The sequence below is a fragment of the Coregonus lavaretus genome (assembly GCF_964263955.1).
Source record: "Coregonus lavaretus genome assembly, chromosome: 24".
Lineage (NCBI taxonomy): Eukaryota > Metazoa > Chordata > Actinopteri > Salmoniformes > Salmonidae > Coregonus > Coregonus lavaretus.
In genome coordinates this window covers 36,575,835-36,595,449 of record NC_140011.1, presented here as the reverse complement: position 1 = coordinate 36,595,449, position 19,615 = coordinate 36,575,835, and the positions used below count along the sequence as shown (strand labels likewise).

The window sequence follows — 19,615 nt, the reverse complement described above, 5'->3', positions numbered from 1 at the left end:
GCGTGACGAGGAGAGAGGATGGACGTGGGAGGAGATGATTGCGAGTCTGGCAAGAGGGAGAGAGGCCTGGGCCACAGGGAGGAGAGACCCCCAGGAAATTTTTAGGGGGGGGCTCACGACGTCGGGGCAGCAGGTGTACGGGTTAGAGCGCTGCAAAGCGTTGGCAGAGAAGGCCGCCAGGTTAGGGGGGCCACTGGGCACAGAGGAGAGGGAAAGTGTGGAGGCACGGCGAGAGGTACTGGGGTGTGTTACCAGTCCGGTCCGGCCCGTTCCTGATCCCTGCGTGGGGCCAGTGGTGTGTGTCCCCAGTACGGTCCGGCCTGTTCCTGCCATTCCCACCAAGGCAGTGGTGCGCGTCGTCAGCCCAGCCCGGCCTGTTCCTGCCATTCCCACCAAGTCTGTGGTGTGCGTCGACAGCCCGGCCCGGCCTGTTCCTGCCATTCCCACCAAGTCAGTGGTGCGCGTCGTCAGCCCAGCCCGGCCTGTTCCTGCCATTCCCACCAAGTCAGTGGTGCACGTCGTCAGCCCAGCCCGGCCGGTTCCTGCCATTCCCACCAAGTCAGTGGTGTGCGTCGACAGCCCAGCCCGGCCTGTCCCTGCTCCACGCACCAAGCCTACGAGGTGCGTCGCCAGTCCAGCCCGGCCTGTCCCTGCTCCACGCACAAAGCCTACGGTGTGCGTCGCCAGCCCAGCCCGGCCTGTTCCTGCTCCACGCACAAAGCCTACGGTGTGCGTCGCCAGCCCAGCCCGGCCTGTCCCTGCTCCACGCACAAAGCCTACGGTGTGCGTCGCCAGCCCGACCCGGCCTGTTCCTGCCACTCGCACCAAACCAGGGGTGCGAGTCGCCAGCCTGGTCCAACCCGTTCCTGCTACTCGCACCAAGCCAGGGGTGCGAGGCGTCAGCCTGGTCCAGCCCGTTCCTGCTACTCGCACCAAACCAGGGATGCGAGTCGTCAGCCTGGTCCAGCTCGTTCCTGCTACTCGCACCAAACCAGGGAATGGAGTCGTCAGTCCGGTGAGGCCCGTTCCTGTTCCACGCACCAAGCCAGGGGCGCGTGTCGTCAGTCCGGCTCCGACCAGCGGGGCTAGACAGGACCAGGGGTACTTTGGGGGGTTGGAGAGGAGGTGGGGATCAGGGCCGGAGCCAGAACCACCGCCGAGGAGGTATGCCCACCCAGCCCTCCCTTGTTTAGCCCTTATTGAGGCGCGGTCGCAGTCCGCGCCTTTAGGGGGGGGTACTGTCACGCTCTGGCTCCGGGACTTTGTATGTTGAGCCAGGGTGTGTTCGTTTCGTTGTGTTCTGTTTGGTTGGGTTGTTCTATGTGGTTGTATTTCTTTGTTTGGATGAGTGACTCCCAATCAGAGGTAACGAGTGTCAGCTGTTTGGCTCGTTGTCTCTGATTGGGAGCCATATTTATAATGTCTGTTTTCACCTTGTGTTTGTGGGTTTTTGTTCCTTGTCAGTCATTGTCTGAGGACGTTACGTATCGTTTATTGTTTTGTATTCGTGTTTGCACTTTACTATTAAAGTATGTTCGCTCAACACGCTGCGCCTTGGTCCTCTCTAACCAACGATCGTGACAATACACCTAAATATTCTTAGAAATAAAGTAGTTAAAAGTTTAGTATTTGGTCCCATATTCCTAGCACGCAGTGACTACATCAAGCTTGTGACTCTTCAAACTTGTTGGATGCATTTAAAGTTTGTTTTGGTTGTGGTTCAGATTATTTTGTGTCCTTTAGAAATTAATGGTAAATAATGTATTGTGTCATTTTGGAGTCACTTTTATTGCAAATAAGAATATAATATGTTTCTAAACACTTCAAGACATGCTAACCTCTAACCATTACCAATAAAAGGGGAGGTTAGCATGTCTTGGGGATATGATCATTGACCCTCTGTAACTTTCTCTCTCATCATTATTCACAATTCATTCAGGATTATCCATAATCATGGTAGCATCCACATGAATGTAGAAGTGTTTAGAAACATATTATATTCTTATTTACAATAAAAGTGACTCCAAAATGACACAATACAAGATTTACCATTCATTTCTATTGGGCACAAATACAACCAATACAACCAAAACGAACTGCAAAATGCATCCAACAAGTTTGTAGAGTCACAAGCTTGATGTAATCATTGCGTGCGAATATGGGACCAAATACTAGACTTTTGACTACTTTATTTATAAGAGTCGTTAAGGGTGTCTAATTTTGAACACTACCTTTGAGGGTTTTTTCTTTCTTCATAAACAGAATATCTTTCTCTGAGCAATTATATTAGTATAAAATAATATAATTTCCCAATTTTATGAGCATACAGTCATAATTGCTCATCTTTATTAAGGGTGTCAATCATTTTGGACCCCACTGTATCTAAACCTATCACCAAATTACCAACTGGGCAAGTGCCCATGGGCCCTGACCCCCAGGGGGCCCACATTGATTTTGTTAGTCACTCTCACTCAGATATCATATAAACATGGCATAAGTCATGGCAACATGTTTAGAACTACAGGGGCAACCAAATCTTGCTTTGGGCCCCCAAAAAGCTAGGGGTGGCCCTGGGATGGGTGGAGATGTTGGTACAATGCATGGCTGTCTTAGGTTAACACATCCTCATTAGATGCAGTTACACACAGAAACAAGTGCACCTCTCAGGGCATTGGTCAGTCAGTTTGTGAGGGGGCATATGGTATCCTTGGTGATAGTAGGTGGTGTAGATGGATCTCAGCTGGCTTATGTCCATGTTTATATGTGCTGTATCATTCTGACTGACCACAGTAATACATTAAGGGAACTATCGGACAGCCACAGGACACTTTATGTAGTCCCACCCGGCATCCATGTTGTTAAGTGGTGGACTGAGCTTGTTTTCATATGGTGAGGTGAAAAGGCCTATGGCCTGGTTTGTCAGTGAGGGGTTTTAATAGTGTCTTCAGGGAACGTCTCTGTAATGCTTCTCATCAGTCACCCTGTAACCCTAAAGTTTCAGCACCTGAAGGTTTTACCAATACACTGGTCAAGAGAAACGCCCCAGGAGCCAAATCTGACACAGATATGAGTAGACCCCCTCCTCTGACCAACTGAGCCATGGATTAAAAAACGATGCACATTCGGGCCAATCAATATGTGAGCTTGAGTCGTAAGCATGTGCATTCCATTTTTTCATAACCATTGTTATCCTGTTATTTTATGAATCTGATAATTTTGTGTTATGATCATGGTGATCGTAGTGTCTCTTTTTTCTGTTCATCACGAAATAGATTTGACTATACGATTATATAACCATATACACATTCTGGGTTTATGTAGCATCTGTTAAGCTCACAATTCCTTCAGGAATTGGAATGGAATCAAGCTTTAGCTGAAACTGTATCTCTATCTGAATCAGCAGGACGGAGTGAGATACAGAGGGGTGATACATTAGAGACAGCAGGTGGGGGTTGTGGGGTTAAAGGAGAGTAATGTAGAGGAGATGAGAGGGGGAGTAGACATAGGGACCTCCTACTCCAAGCCAGGCGGTTGAAATGCATCGTGGGTGTAAAGCAAGAGTCCGGGCAGGGGCCAGTATCAGCTCAACACTGCCATCTATCCCACAATCCCCCTGGGGCTCTGCAATGAGCTGTTGCTATGACAACCCACTCCTCCAGCCCAAACTGGAGCAAGTGATAGGAAGAGGAAGAGATGGAAGGGAAGGAGTGAACAATGCTGACAAACAGGCCATCTTGTTAACAGTTTGCTTAAAGAATGGGGTTATGTACCAATCCTCACACATTTCCTGTCAGGGTAGAACTGACAGCCAGTTAGCAGTCAAATAATAGCTGACATGGTTTGTTGTGTTTTTGAGCCCAGTGAGTGGCATAAGGTTGCTTTGGGAGAACTGGGAGCCGTGGGATGGGCTGGGATGGGCTGCTCTGTCTTACATCATACTGAGCAGTGCTCTGATAACAACACACTGACGCCTGCTGACGCTCTGCACTGTTTTGTTGTGTTGTAGGACAATGTCAATGTTCTACTCTGTGGCTGGACCAGGGGTATCATATTGTATTCTCTGTTTCGTGACTGTAATATAGTCATATAACGTTTTGCCACTGTGTATTCAGCTATGCGCTGTTACACAATACTTATGTATTCTGCATGTTTTTCAGTTCCATGGGTCAGTGCTAGCTGTGTGCTCTGTGATATGTATCAAACAGTGTGAATTTAAAAATGCCATCCCAAAACCCTTTCTCCTTTTTCTGCTGTGCAGTTATCCAGCTGTATGTGAGTTCCTACAGAACAATAACTTATTATCAGTTATCCGAGCACATGAAGCACAAGATGCTGGGTATGTACTCTCTCTCTCTCTCTCTCTCTCTCTCTCTCTCTCTCTCTCTCTCTCTCTCTCTCTCTCTCTCTCTCTCTCTCTCTCTCTCTCTCTCTCTCTCTCTCTCTCTCTCTCTCTCTCTCTCTCTCTCTCTCTCTCTCTCTCTCTCTCTCTCTCTCTCTCTCTCTCTCTCTCTCTCTCTCTCTCTCACACACACACACACACTTTCAATAGCTTTCATACGATTCATGATTCATCCAGATGATTAATCTGAAAACACCTCCCACTCTCTATCTGTGGGTGTCCTATAGCTACCGGATGTACCGGAAGAGCCAGACTACCGGCTTTCCCTCCCTCATCACCATCTTCTCAGCGCCAAACTACCTTGACGTTTACAACAACAAAGGTCAGTCTATCTGCTCCATGTAGTTTTTATATACACTACCAGTCAAAAGTTTGGACACACCTACTCATTCAAGGGTTTTTCTTTATTTTTTTACTATTTTCTACATTGTAGAATAATAGTGAAGACATCAAAACTATGAAATAACACATATGGAATCATGTAGTAACCAAAAAAGTGTTAAACAAATCAAAATATATTTTATCTTTGAGATTCTTCAAAGTAGCCACCCTTTGCCTTGATGACAGCTTTGCACACTCTTGGCATTCTCTCAACCAGCTTCATGAGGTAGTCACCTGGAATGCATTTCAATTAATAGGTGTGCCTTGTTAAAAGTTAATTTGTGGAATTTCTTTCCTTCTTAATGCGTTTGAGCCAATCAGTTGTGTTGTGACAAGGTAGGGGTGGTATACAGAAGATAGTCCTATTTGGTAAAATACCAAGTCCATATTATGGCAAGAACAGCTCAAATAAGCAAAAATAAAGGACAGTCCATCATTACTTTAAGACATGAAGGTCAGTCAATCCGGAAAACTTCAAAAACTTTGAACGTTTCTTCAAGTGCAGTCGCAAAAACCATCAAGCGCTATGATGAAAATGGCTCTCATGAGGACCGCCACAGGAAAAGAAGACCCAGAGTTACCTCTGCTACAGAGGATAAGTTCATTAGAGTTACCAGCCTCAGAAATCGGCACTTAACTGCACCTCAGATTGCAGCCCAAATAAATGCTTCACAGAGTTAAAGTAACAGACACATCTCAACATCAACTGTTCAGAGGAGACTGCGTGAATCAGGCCTACATGGTCGAATTGCTGCAAAGAAACCACTACTAAAGGACACCAATAAGAAGAAGAGACTTGCTTGGGCCAAGAAACACGAGCAATGGACATTAGACCGTTGGAAATCTGTCCTTTGGTCTGATGAGTCCAAATTTGAGATTTTTGGTTCCAACCGCCGTGTCTTTGTGAGGACACATAGTAGGTGAACGGATGATCTCCGCATGTGTGGTTCCCACTGTGAAGCATGGAGTAGGAGGTGTGATGGTGCTTTGCTGGTGACACTGTCTGTGATTTATTTAGAATTCAAGGCACACTTAACCAGCATGGTTACACAGCATTCTGCAGCGATACGCCATCCCATCTGGTTTGCGCTTAGTGGGACTATCATTTGTTTTTCAACAGGACAATGACCCAAAACACACCTCCAGGCTGTGTAAGGGCTATTTGACCAAGAAGGAGAGTGATGGAGTGCTGCATCAGATGACCTGGCCTCCACAATCACCCGACCTCAACCCAATTGAGATGGTTTGGGATGAGTTGGACTGCAGAGTGAAGGAAAAGCAGCCAACAAGTGCTCAGCATATACGGGAACTCCTTCAAGACTGTTGGAAAAGCATACTACATCATGAAGCTGCTTGAGAGAATGCCAAGTGTGTGCAAAGCTGTCATCAAGGCAAAGGGTGGCTACTTTGAAGAATCTAAAATCTAAAATATATTTTGATTTGTTTAACTTTTTTTTGGTTACTACATGATTTCATGTGTTATTTCATAGTTTTGATGTCTTCACTGTTATTCTACAATGTAGAAAATAGTAAAAATAAAGAAAAACCCTTGAACGAGTACGTGTGTCCAAACTTTTGACTGGTACTGTTTATGTATATTTCTATATTGTTTATATATTGGATATATAAGGGTATGTATTTGTAGTGTTAACGTATGAGTCTATGTGAACTAGTATATACAGTGAGGGAAAAAAGTATTTGATCCCCTGCTGATTTTGTGCGTTTGCCCACTGACAAATAAATTATCATTCTATAATTTTAATGGTAGGTTTATTTGAACAGTGAGAGACAGAATAACAACAAAAAAATCCAGAAAAATGCATGTCAAAAATGTTATAAATTGATTTGCATTTTAATGAGGGAAATAAGTATTTGACCCCTCTGCAAAACATGTACTTGGTGGCAAAACCCTTGTTGGCAATCACAGAGGTCAGACGTTTCTTGTAGTTTGCACACATCTCAGGAGGGATTTTGTCCCACTCCTCTTTGCAGATCTTCTCCAAGTCATTAAGGTTTCGAGGCTGACGTTTGTTCAGCTCCCCCCACAGATTTTCTATGGGATTAAGGTCTGGAGACTGGCTAGGCCACTCCAGGACCATAATGTGCTTCTTCTTGAGCCACTCCTTTGTTGCCTTGGCCGTGTGTTTTGGGTCATTGTCATGCTGGAATACCCATCCACAACCCATTTTCAATGCCCTGGCTGAGGGAAGGAGGTTCTCACCCAAGATTTGACGGTACATGGCCCCGTCCATTGTCCCTTTGATGCGGTGAAGTTGTCCTGTCCCCTTAGCAGAAAAACACCCCCAAAGCATAATGTTTCCACCTCCATGTTTGACGGTGGGGATGGTGTTCTTGGGGTCATAGGCAGCATTCCTCCTCATCCAAACACGGCGAGTTGAGTTGATGCCAAAGAGCTCGATTTTGGTCTCATCTGACCACAACACTTTCACCCAGTTCTCCTCTGAATCATTCAGATGTTCATTGGCAAACTTCAGATGGGCATGTATATGTGCTTTCTTGAGCAGGGGGACCTTGCGGGCGCTGCAGGATTTCAGTCCTTCACGGCATAGTGTGTTACCAATTGTTTTCTTGGTGACTATGGTCCCAGCTGCCTTGAGATCATTGACAAGATCCTCCCGTGTAGTTCTGGGCTGATTCCTCACCGTTATCATGATCATTGCAACTCCACGAGGTGAGATCTTGCATGGAACCCCAGGCCGAGGGAGATTGACAGTTATTTTGTGTTTCTTCCATTTGCGAATAATCGCACCAACTCTTGCTACCTTCTCACCAAGCTGCTTGGCGATGGTCTTGTAGCCCATTCCAGCCTTGTGTAGGTCTACAATCTTGTCCCTGACATCCTAGGAGAGCTCTTTGGTCTTGGCCATGGTGGAGAGTTTGGAATCTGATTGATTGATTGCTTCTGTGGACAGGTGTCTTTTATACAGGTAACAAACTGAGATTAGGAGCACTCCCTTTAAGAGTGTGCTCCTAATCTCAGCTCGTTACCTGTATAAAAGACACCTGGGAGCCAGAAATCTTTCTGATTGAGAGGGGGTCAAATACTGATTTCCCTCATTAAAATGCAAATCAATTTATAACATTTTTGACATGCGTTTTTTAAATTATTTAAAAAAATATCTGTCTCTCACTGTTCAAATAAACCTACCATTAAAATTATAGACTGATCATTTCTTTGTCAGTGGGCAAACGTACAAAATCAGCAGGGGATCAAATACTTTTTTCCCTTACTGTACGTAGTGAATGTATGTTGGATCATATATGTGTTGGTGAGTGGTGTTCAATATGTGGCTTGGTGGAGATGGATAGTGGGACATAGTGAGAGCGTGGGAGGGACTGTCGGTAAGGCTGACTATCTCTATGTAGCTAGCTTTATATCTCATGATGGAACACTTCACTTCTGGGGCTCAAGAAGGGCACCTAATGGTTGATCGTCTCATCTCCTTTCTCTGTCTTTCTGTCGCTGTCCTGTGCCTCTGTCTCTTTCTGTGTCTGTCTCTGTTTCTTTCTCTCTGTGTCTGTCGCTATGTCTCTGCCTCTCTCGCTCTGTCTCTGCATCTTTCTGTCTCTTTCTGTCTCTGTCTCTGTTTCTGTCTCTTCCTCTGTTTCTGTCTATGTTTCTGTTTCTGTCTCTGACACTTCCTCTGTTTATGTCTCTGTCTCTGTTTCTGTCTCTTCCTCTGTTTCTGTCTATGTTTCTGTTTCTGTCTCTGACACTTCCTCTGTTTATGTCTCTGTCTCTTCCTCTGTCTCTGTCTCTGTCTCTGTCTCTGTCTATTCCTCTGTTTCTGTTTCTGTCTCTTCCTCTGTTTCTGTTTCTATCTCTGTCTCTGTCTCTTCCTCTTCCTCTGTCTCTGTCTCTTCCTCTGTTTCTGTCTCTGTTTCTATCTCTGTCTCTGTCTCTTCCTCTGTTTCTGTTTCTGTCTATGTTTCTGTCTCTGTCTCTTCCTCTGTTTCTGTTTCTATCTCTGTTTCTGTCTCTTCCTCTGTTTCTGTCTCTGTCTCTGTCTCTGTTTCTGTCTCTGTTTCTGTCTCTTCCTCTGTTTCTGTTTCTGTTTCTATCGCTGTCTCTGTTTCTTCCTATGTTTCTGTTTCTGTCTCTGTTTCTGTCTCTTCCTCTGTTTCTGTCTCTGTCTCTGTTTCTGTCTCTCTCTTCCTATGTTTCTGTTTCTGTTTCTGTCTCTGTCTCTGTCTCTTCCTCTGTCTCTGTCTCTTCCTCTGTTTCTGTCTCTTCCTCTGTCTCTTCCTATGTCTCTGTTTCTGTTTCTGTCTCTGTTTCTGTCTCTTCATATGTTTCTGTCTCTGTTTCTGTCTCTGTTTCTGTCTCTTCCTATGTTTCTGTCTCTGTTTCTGTCTCTGTCTCTGTTTCTGTCTCTGTCTCTTCCTCTGTCTCTGTCTCTTCCTCAGTTTCTATGTCTGTTTCTGTCTCTGTTTCTGTCTCTGTTTCGGTCTCTGTGTCTCTTCCTCTGTTTCTGTCTCTGTTTCTGTCTCTGTTTCTGTCTCTGTTTCTGTTTCTGTCTCTGTTTCTGTTTCTGTCTCTTCCTCTGTTTCTGTCTCTGTTTCTGTCTCTTTTCCTATGTCTCTGTTTCTGTTTCTGTCTCTGTCTCTTCCTCTGTTTCTGTCTCTGTTTCTGTCTCTGTTTCTGTCTCTGTCTCTTCATCTGTGTCTGTCTCTGTTTCTGTCTCTGTTTCTGTCTCTGTCTCTTCCTCTGCTTCTGTCTATGTTTCTGTCTCTGTCTCTTCCTCTGCTTCTGTCTATGTTTCTGTCTCTGTCTCTTCCTCTGTTTCTGTTTCTATCTCTGTCTCTGTTTCTTCCTATGTTTCTGTCTCTGTTTCTGTTTCTGTTTCTGTCTCTGTCTCTTCCTCTGTTTCTGTCTTTTCCTCTGTTTCTGTCTCTTCCTCTGTTTCTGTCTCTGTCTCTTCCTCTGTTTCTGTCTCTGTTTCTGTTTCTGTTTCTGTCTCTGTCTCTGTTTCTGTTTCTGTCTCTGTCTCTTCCTCTGTTTCTGTCTCTTCCTATGTTTCTGTCTCTTCCTCTGTTTCTGTCTCTTCCTCTGTTTCTGTCTCTGTTTCTGTCTCTGTCTCTTCCTATGTTTCTGTCTCTGTCTCTGTTTCTGTCTCTTCCTCTGTTTCTGTCTCTTCCTCTGTCTCTTCCTCTGTTTCTGTCTCTGTCTCTTCCTATGTTTCTGTCTCTGTCTCTTCCTATGTTTCTATCTCTGTCTCTGTTTCTTCCTATGTTTCTGTCTCTGTCTCTTCCTCTGTTTCTGTCTCTGTCTCTTCCTATGTTTCTATCTCTGTCTCTGTTTCTTCCTATGTTTCTGTCTCTGTTTCTTCCTCTGTTTCTGTTTCTGTGTCTGTTTCTGTCTGTCTCTTCCTACGTTTCTGTCTCTGTTTCTGTCTCTGTCTCTGTTTCTGTCTCTGTTTCTGTCTCTGTTTCTGTCTCTGTCTCTTCCTATGTTTCTGTCTCTGTCTCTGTTTCTGTCTCTGTCTCTTCCTCTGTTTCTGTTTTTGTCTCTGTCTCTGTCTCTGTCTCTGTCTATGTTTCTGTCTCTTTCTCTGTCTCTTCCTCGGTTTCTGTTTCTGTTTCTATCTCTGTTTCTGTTTCTGTTTCTGTCTCTTTCTCTGTCTCTTCCTATGTTTCTGTCTCTTTCTCTGTCTCTTCCTATGTTTCTGTCTCTGTCTCTGTTTCTGTCTCTGTCTCTTCCTATGTTTCTGTCTCTGTCTCTGTCTATGTCTCTGTCTCTTCCTCTGTTTCTGTTTTTGTCTCTGTCTCTGTTTCTATCTCTGTCTCTGTTTCTTCCTATGTTTCTGTCTCTGTCTCTTCCTCTGTTTCTGTTTCTGTGTCTGTTTCTGTCTGTCTCTTCCTACGTTTATGTCTCTGTTTCTGTCTCTGTCTCTTCCTCTGTTTCTGTCTCTGTCTCTGTTTCTGTCTCTTCCTCTGTTTCTGTCTCTTCCTATGTTTCTGTCTCCGTCTCTTCCTCTGTTTCTGTTTCTGTCTCTGTTTCTGTCTCTGTCTCTTCCTACGTTTATGTCTCTGTTTCTGTTTCTGTCTCTGTCTCTTCCTCTGTTTCTGTCTCTGTCTCTGTCTCTGTTTCTGTTTCTGTCTCTTCCTCTGTTTCTGTCTCTTCCTCTGTTTCTGTCTCTGTTTCTGTTTCTGTCTCTGTTTCTGTCTCTTCCTCTGTTTCTGTCTCTGTCTCTTCCTCTGTTTCTGTCTCTGTTTCTGTCTCTGTTTCTGTCTCTTCCTATGTTTCTGTCTCTGTTTCTGTCTCTGTCTCTTCCTATGTTTCTGTTTCTGTCTCTGTCTCTGTCTCTGTTTCTGTCTCTGTTTCTGTCTCTTCCTATGTTTCTGTCTCTGTTTCTGTCTCTATCTCTTCCTCGGTTTCTGTTTCTGTTTCTATCTCTGTTTCTGTCTCTGTTTCTTCCTATGTTTCTGTCTCTGTCTCTTCCTCTGTTTCTGTTTCTGTCTCTGTTTCTGTTTCTATCTCTGTTTCTATCTCTGTTTCTGTATGTTTCTTCCTATATTTCTGTCTCTGGTTCTGTCTCTTCCTCTGTTTCTATCTTTTTTTCTATCTCTGTCTCTTCCTCTGTTTCTGTCTCTGTTTCTGTCTGTCTCTTCCTCTGTTTCTGTTTCTGTCTCTTCCTCTGTTTCTGTCTCTGTGTCTTTCTCTCCCTGTCTGTCGCTATGTCTTTTTCTCTGTCTGTCTCTGTCTCTCTGTCTGTCTCTGCTAATCTGTCTCTTTCTCTCTCTGCCTGTCTTCCTGTGCCTCTGTTTCTCTCTCGCTCTGTTGCTCTCTCTTTCTCTCTCTGTCTGTCGCTATGTCTCTTCCTCTGTCTCTGTCTCTGTCTGTTTATATCTCTGTTTCAGTCTCTCTCTCACACACCCACACAAACACATATCAAGGTGTGTACCCCCATAAGACTATGAATGTTGCTCCAGCCTACTATCTTCAGGCCACTCTGAAGAGCCCGTGTATAATTAGACCTCTGCTCTGTTTGTAATTTGATAGATTATTGTTTTATACAGATGTATTTTTGTATATATATATATTTTTTAGAAAAGTTATTTGTTTGATGTCATGGATTCTGTTACCTCTTTGAGTAAAAAGGCTCCTTCCTGTAGCATCTGTTTGTCAAGAGACTAAACTCATATCATCATTATACTGTATATAGTGGAAGAAAATAAGTTTGAAATCCTGTCAATTCACAAGACGGCATTGTTTTTTCCATCTCACACCAACGATTCATGCCTCCAGTTGCGGACAGAAAACGGAGCATACGATGTGCTTCTTCTGCAGACATATTCACAGTGACTGAAAGGACCAAAGAAGGTGCTTTTGAAGAAAAATATTTTGGAGAAAAAAAAGCATGTCTTTGAAACAGAGTCATAATTATCCTAGAGCTAGCTCCCATCAACCACTGCTGTTTCAAAGACATGCTTTTTTTTCCCAAAATATTTTTCTTCAAAAGCACCTTCTTTGGTCCTTTCAGTCACTGTGAATATGTCTGCAGAAGAAGCACATCGTATGCTCCGTTTTCTGTCCGCAACTGAAGGCATGAATCGTTGGTGTGAGATGGAAAAAACAATGCCGTCTTGGGAATTGACAGGATTTAAAACTTATTTTCATGCATATGCTTGCAGCAAAATAACGCATGCTGCGCCATTGATATAGGAGTGGGCTCAAAATGGAGAATTCCACGGCATTAGTGATGTACAGCGTGATGAATGTATCACTCGACACACTGATGGTCATTTTTTACTGTGTTGTTTCTTTAAACCTACTAGGTTTTGTGTAGTATGTGTGTATCCATGTAGATGTAGACATTTTTATGTTTACATGACCCTTACATGACCCTTGTGTTTTTTTCCCCCTCCACAGCTGCAGTACTGAAGTATGAAAATAACGTGATGAACATCAGGCAGTTCAACTGCTCCCCTCATCCCTACTGGCTGCCCAACTTCATGGACGTGTTCACCTGGTCCCTGCCTTTTGTGGGGGAGAAAGGTACCGCCACCACCCTTTCCCATTCGTTAGTAGAACATGTCTTTGTGTAATGATGACTACGCTGCACTGTTCTGCTGTTTTAATCCTGTTCAAGCTGAGTGGTGAGAATCATCTTAACTTGCTAGTCAATACAAACGTTCAGCAGGACTCATCCATGCTCTCAGACTGATATGCTTTAGCAATAAGGCACGAGGGGGTGTGGTATATGGACAATATACCACGGCTAAAGGCTGTTGTTATGCATGACGCAACACGGAGTGCCTGGTACAGCCCTTAACCGTGGTATATTGGCAATATACCACAAACCCCCGAGGTGCCTTATTGCTATTATAAACTGGTTACCAACGTAATTAGAGCAGTAAAAATACATGTTTTGTCATACCCGCGGTATACCATGGCTGTCAGCCAATCAGCATTCAGGGCTCGACACACCCAGTTTATAATGAACAATGACCCGTGTTCTTCTATATTTACCCTCTTGCTACATTTTATCATAATCAAATATGTACAGCAGCGCCCTCATCTGATAACCTTTGACCCCTCTCCAGTCACAGAGATGCTGGTGAACGTGTTGAGCATCTGCTCTGACGACGAGCTCATGAATGACGGAGACGACCAAGAGATCTTAGATGGTGAGTCGATGATATACAGTACTGTTAAGAGTCAATTAGAACTGTAGTGTCTCACACTCCTCTCCCTGGCATAGGTCCTTATAAATAAGTAAGAACATGTATTATTATGGTATTCGTACATTATATGACCTCTGGGTTTTTGTTTGTTATGAGGGGCTCATTTAATTACCAGTAAAGAATATACAGTGCATTCGGAAAGTATTCAGACCCCTTGACTTTTTCCACATTTTGTTACATTATAGCCTTAATATAAAATTGATTAAATTGTTTTTCCACCTCATCAATCTACACACAATACCCCATAATGACTAAGCAAAAACAGTTTTTTTGAAATTTTTGCAAATGTATTAAATATAAAAAAACTGAAATATTACATTTACATAAGTATTCAGACCCTTTACTCAGTACTTTGTTGAAGCACCTTTGGCAGCGATGAAAGCCTTGATGTCTTCTTGGTATGTCGCAACAAGCTTGGCACACCTGAATTTGGGGAGTTTCTCCCACTCTTCTCTGCAGAGCCTCTCAAGCTCTGTCAGGTTGGATGGGGAGTGTCGCTGCACAGCTATTTTCAGGTCTCTCCAGAGATGTTTGATCGGGTTGAAGTCCAGGCTCTGGCTGGGCCACTCAAGGACATTCAGAGACTTGTCCCGAAGCCACTCCTGCGTTGTCTTGGCTGTGTGCTTAGGGTCGTTGTCCTGTTGGAAGGTGAACCTTCGCCCCAGTCTGAGGTCCTGAGCACTCTGGAGCAGGTTTTCATCAAGGATCTCTCTGTACTTTGCTCCATTCATCTTTCCCTCGATCCTGACTAGGCTCCCAGTCCCTGCCGCTGAAAAACATCCCCACAGCATGATGCTGCCATCACCATGCTTCACTGTAGGGATGGTGCCAGATTTCCTTCAGACGTGACGCTTGGCATTCAGGCCAAAGAGTTCAATCTTGGTTTCATCAGACCAGAGAATCTTGTTTCTCATGGTCTGAGTCCTTTAGGTGCTTTTTGGCAAACTCCAAGCGCACTGTCATGTGCCTTTTACTGAGGAGTGGCTTCCGTCTGGCCACTCTACCATAAAGGCCTGATTGGTGGAATGCTGCAGAGATGGTTGTCCTTCTAGAAGGTTCTCCCATCTCCACAGAGGAACTATGGAGCTCTTTCAGAGTGACCATCGGGTTCTTGGTCACCTCCCTGACCAAGGCCCTTCTCCCCCGATTGCTCAGTTTGGCCGGGTGGCCAGCTCTAGGTAGAGTCTTGGTGGTTCCAAACTTCTTCCATTTAAGAATGATGGAGGCCACTGTGTTCTTGGGGACCTTCAATGCTGCAGACAGTTTTTGGTACCCTTCCCCAGATCTGTGTCTCGACACAATCCTGTCTTGGAGCTCTACGGACAATTCCTTCAACCTCATGGCTTGGTTTTTGCTCTGACATGCACTGTCAACTGTGGGACCTTATATAGACAGGTGTGTGCCTTTCCAAATCATGTCCAATCAATTGAATTTACCACAGGTGGACTCCAATCAAGTTGTAGAAACATCTCAAGGATTATCAATGGAAACAGGATGCACTTGAGCTCAATTTTGAGTCTCATAGCAAAAGGGTCTGAATACTTATGTAAATACGGTGTTTATGTGTTTTATGTTAAATTAGAAAACATTTCTAAAAACATTTTTTCGCTTTGTCATTATGGGGTATTGTGTGTAGATTGATGAGGTAAAAAAATAATTAATTCAATTTTAGAATAAGGCTGTAACGTAACAAAATGTGGAAAAAGTCAAGGGGTCTGAACACTTTCCGAATGCATTGTAAATGGATCATTTCAACGTGGCCCGTAGACTCACTCCTGACGTCTGCCATCTTTCTAGCCAACGCAGCTGCAGCTCGGAAGGAGGTGATCAGGAACAAGATCCGCGCCATTGGGAAAATGGCAACGATGTTCAAAGTGCTTCGGTGAGAACGTTCTCCACCTCGCATTCTACTGTAGCTGTTGCACTTGAACACATCTCTAACACTGAATATAGAGTTATTATAATAGAGTGGATATACAGTAGAAGCCCCCCCCCAGAAGCCTACGCAGGGATGTAGCTCAGTAGAGCATGGCGTTTGCAACGCCAGGGTTGTGGGTTCGATTCCCACAGGGGGCCAGTATAAAAAAGAATGTATGCACTCACTAACTGTAAGTCGCTCTGGATAAGAGCGTCTGCTAAATGACTTAAATGTAATGTAAATATAAATGTACATGAGTGACCTGTGTGGATGTCCTCTGACCTGTGTGTGGTCCTCTGACCTGTGTGTGGTCCTCTGACCTGTGTGTGGTCCTCTGACCTGTGTGTGGTGCTATTCCGTGTGTCCCGCAGGGAGGAGAGTGAGAACGTGTTGACGCTGAAGGGTCTAACTCCTACTGGCATGCTGCCCAGCGGGGTGCTCTCCGGGGGCAAACAGACCCTGCAGAGTGGTGAGGAAGAGGCCCAGGCCAGGGCTGTTTATCCCTCCTTCCTTCCCTCCCTCCCTTCCCTCCCTGTCTGTCCGTTCCTCTTTCTATCACTGTGACTCTTTTCTTTGTCACAGTCTCCATCGCTCTCCCTCTCTCCCTGGGTCTTTGTCTTCGTATCCGTCCTCTGGTCCCTTTGTTTCTGACCCAGGTTTGGGCAGCCACCCTTGACTCTGGAGGCCTGCAGATTCTGCCCCCTTTAGCTATAGCTCGACACTAGAGAGAGAGAGAGACAGTCATCTCACCTCACCTGTCATCTCACCTCACCTGTCATCTCACCCCACCAGTCATCTCATCTCACCTCACCTGTCATCTCAACTCACCTGTCATCTCACCTCACCTGTCATCTCACCTCACCTGTCATCTCATCTCATCTCACCTGTCATCTCATCTCACCTGTCATCTCATCTCACCTGTCATCTCACCTCACCTGTCATCTCACCCCACCAGTCATCTCATCTCATCTCACCTGTCATCTCAACTCACCTGTCATCTCATCTCACCTGTCATCTCACCCCACCAGTCATCTCATCTCACCCCACCAGTCATCTCATCTCACCTGTCATCTCAACTCACCTGTCATCTCACCCCACCAGTCATCTCATCTCACCTGTCATCTCATCTCACCTGTCATCTCACCCCACCAGTCATCTCATCTCACCTGTCATCTCATCTCACCTGTCATCTCATCTCACCTGTCATCTCATCTCACCTGTCATCTCAACTCACCTGTCATCTCACCCCACCAGTCATCTCATCTCACCGCACCTGTCATCTCATCTCACCTGTCATCTCAACTCACCTGTCATCTCATCTCACCTGTCATCTCACCCCACCAGTCATCTCATCTCACCTCACCTGTCATCTCATCTCACCTGTCATCTCACCTCACCTCACCTGTCATCTCAACTCACCTGTCATCTCACCCCACCAGTCATCTCATCTCACCTCACCTGTCATCTCATCTCACCTGTCATCTCATCTCACCTGTCATCTCATCTCACCTGTCATCTCACCTCACCAGTCATCTCACCTCACCAGTCATCTCATCTCACCAGTCATCTCACCTCACCTCTCCTGTCATCTCACCTCACCTCTCCTGTCATCTCACCTCACCTCTCCTGTCATCTCACCTCACCAGTTATCTCACCTCACCAGTCATCTCACCTCACCTGTCATCTCACCTCACCTCACCTGTCATCTCACCTCACCTGTCATCTCACCCCACCTGTCATCTCACCTCACCTGTCATCTCACCCCACCAGTCATCTCACCTCACCTCACCAGTCATCTCACCTCACCTGTCATCTCAACTCACCTGTCATCTCACCTCACCTGTCATCTCACCTGTATTTACTCCCATTGAGTTGACCTTTGAAAATCTGGATGAGGTGTCTTTCTACTACTAGTCTCTCTAGAACTGCCTCCCACAATGTTACCAATGTTCCAGACCTAGGTCTGGGATTTCCAAGACCATTCTACTCTGTTGAGTTCAGTCAGGTCCTGTGGCCCTCAAGAGTCTCTCAAGCCCAGCCCTGGGGTGTTCCCCAGGCCTCTGGCCACTCAGTCTGGCTGTGTTACTGGGGTACATGCGTCTCTCACTTCCTGGTCTCTCGCTGGTCTCTAGCTAGCTGCCTAACTACCGTCGGGGGCTGCATTCTGCATCTGCATGGCTTTGCCAGAAGTAACACGCTCCCCTCCTTTCCCCCCCCCAGCCACCACCGAGGCCATCGAAGCCATCGACACAGAAACTGAGGACGGAGAAGGTAAAGCTGTGTCCCCGACCCCACCCCTCTCAGCAGGCTGGCCTGCAGGACATGCATTGGGTCAACTACCCGTCAGTTACAATAGTAGTGCATATTCAGCCTGCATTAAACAACATATCAGGGGGACAGTTAGATTTAGAATGGGTAGCACGGAACTTTGCAGTATCTTGATTACAAGAGATGTCAATGTAAATATCTAAACTATATCAGTTATGATGTAAGTGTCAAGAGATGTATTTGACATTAATTACATGGTGTGCACAGGAAAAACAAAGCCTTTCACAAGTGTGATCAAGTTTAATACCTTACATAGAAATACAAACACACACATGTAAACACATATAAATATAAACACATGGATTTGTTATTGTATGTAAGTAATTAAAGCCATGCAAAGTGAGGTGCTACCAAGAGCTGCATGATGGTTTCAGGTATCTTTTTATGCTCAGGCATGATTCCTTCTTTTATTTTTTGGATTTGGCTTATCTTCCACCCCCATCTGGTTCAAAGATGCATCGCATGCAGGGAGAACAGGACACAGGCGAGAGCTAAGGTGAAATACAGTATGCATCATGAAGTCAACTGAATGGTATCATGAGCATGATGTGTCATCTATGTGAACAATAGAGTCTCCAAAGATAGTGAATAAATGAAGAAGTCCCACTCAGGCCATTTACCGTTGAAAAGAATTGTCAGTGTTCCGGTCTGCTTAAGGGGTGGCTCTCCCATAGGCACCAATGCATTAGCAGCTGGGTCTGGTCTGCTTAGTTCATTGTCTGTATATGAACCATAAAAAAGGAGCGAGTGAGATGTCTCGCTTCCTCTTCCGTCTCCGGAGTCTCTGGACACCTGATGCTCTCACAATGACCTGACAATGTCATGATGCAGCAATTGACAGCCGCAGTTAAACAACTGCCTGCATCACGACAGGGTTAAGTGAATGGGCATGAACTTACACACTAACAGGACGATGTATGGAGTATGACATGATTATGTCATGCAACTGGTACTGTAATGTCATGTTGGCTTCATGATACATAATTATAACAACCGTAAACAAGGGTGCTATTCTAGTAAACAAGGGTGCTCTTCCACGAGGGGAAGTTTGTCTAAGTTATTAAAGGAAGGTGCCATTCTAGTAAACAAAGGTGCAATTCTAGTAAAGGAGGGTGCAATTCTAGTAAACATGGGTGTCATTTTAGTACAGGACAGGAGGGTGCTGAGTCGTTGACTCATTCTCTCAGATGAGCCTGTGGATATCTCAAGGTTTCTGATATCACTCTGTCCACAATTACATCTATTCAAATCCTCCCCCAACAGTTATTTTTTTCTTCTCCTCAAGACCAGTATGTTTCTTTTACGCCTGCTACATTAGGTTAGCCCAATTCTGATATTTTTTTCCACTAATTGATATTTTGACCAATCACATCAGATCTTTTCACAGCAGATCTTTTTCAGAGCTGATTTGATTGGTCAAAAGACCAATAAGTGAAAATAAATATCAGAATTGGGTTGCCTGTCTAAACACAGCCTATTGCATTCAGGCCAAAGTATGGTACTTCCCAATAATATTTTATGTAAAAAGCATATACTGTAGGCTATGTTTAACCATTTTCATATGAGAGTGCACAAAGAGGTATTTCAAAGGATTTAAAATCAAGGTTTATCAGTTATAAATTATATCATGATACAGTGATACTGATCCCCTGTATGTCCTCTCTCTCCTCCTACCTGTCCTCCCTGCAGCCATCCGTGGGTTTTCTCCCCAGCATAAGATTGCCAGCTTCGAGGAGGCCAAGGGCCTAGACCGTATCAACGAGCGTATGCCTCCCCGCAGAGTCGGGGTCAACCACGTGGGACAGTCCATGGGCAAGATGAACATGTCCGAGGCCAACGGCACAGAAGACAATGACAATGACAACAGCAACAGCCAGTGA

General features: G+C 44.9%; 1 protein-coding gene across 1 annotated transcript in view; it reads left to right on the top strand.

The window, feature by feature from the left end:
* The window catches only part of ppp3ca (protein phosphatase 3, catalytic subunit, alpha isozyme), a gene marked incomplete at both ends in the record, with an annotated part of 83,953 nt that extends 64,338 nt beyond the window's left edge, over positions 1–19,615 (top strand). Inside the window, 8 exons of the mRNA XM_084140249.1 lie at positions 4,259–4,336; positions 4,627–4,721; positions 12,675–12,800; positions 13,349–13,432; positions 15,287–15,371; positions 15,779–15,876; positions 17,628–17,678; positions 19,425–19,615. Of these exons, the coding sequence (XP_083996375.1) occupies positions 4,259–4,336; positions 4,627–4,721; positions 12,675–12,800; positions 13,349–13,432; positions 15,287–15,371; positions 15,779–15,876; positions 17,628–17,678; positions 19,425–19,615 (808 nt within the window). The remainder of the gene's footprint in view (positions 1–4,258; positions 4,337–4,626; positions 4,722–12,674; positions 12,801–13,348; positions 13,433–15,286; positions 15,372–15,778; positions 15,877–17,627; positions 17,679–19,424) is intronic.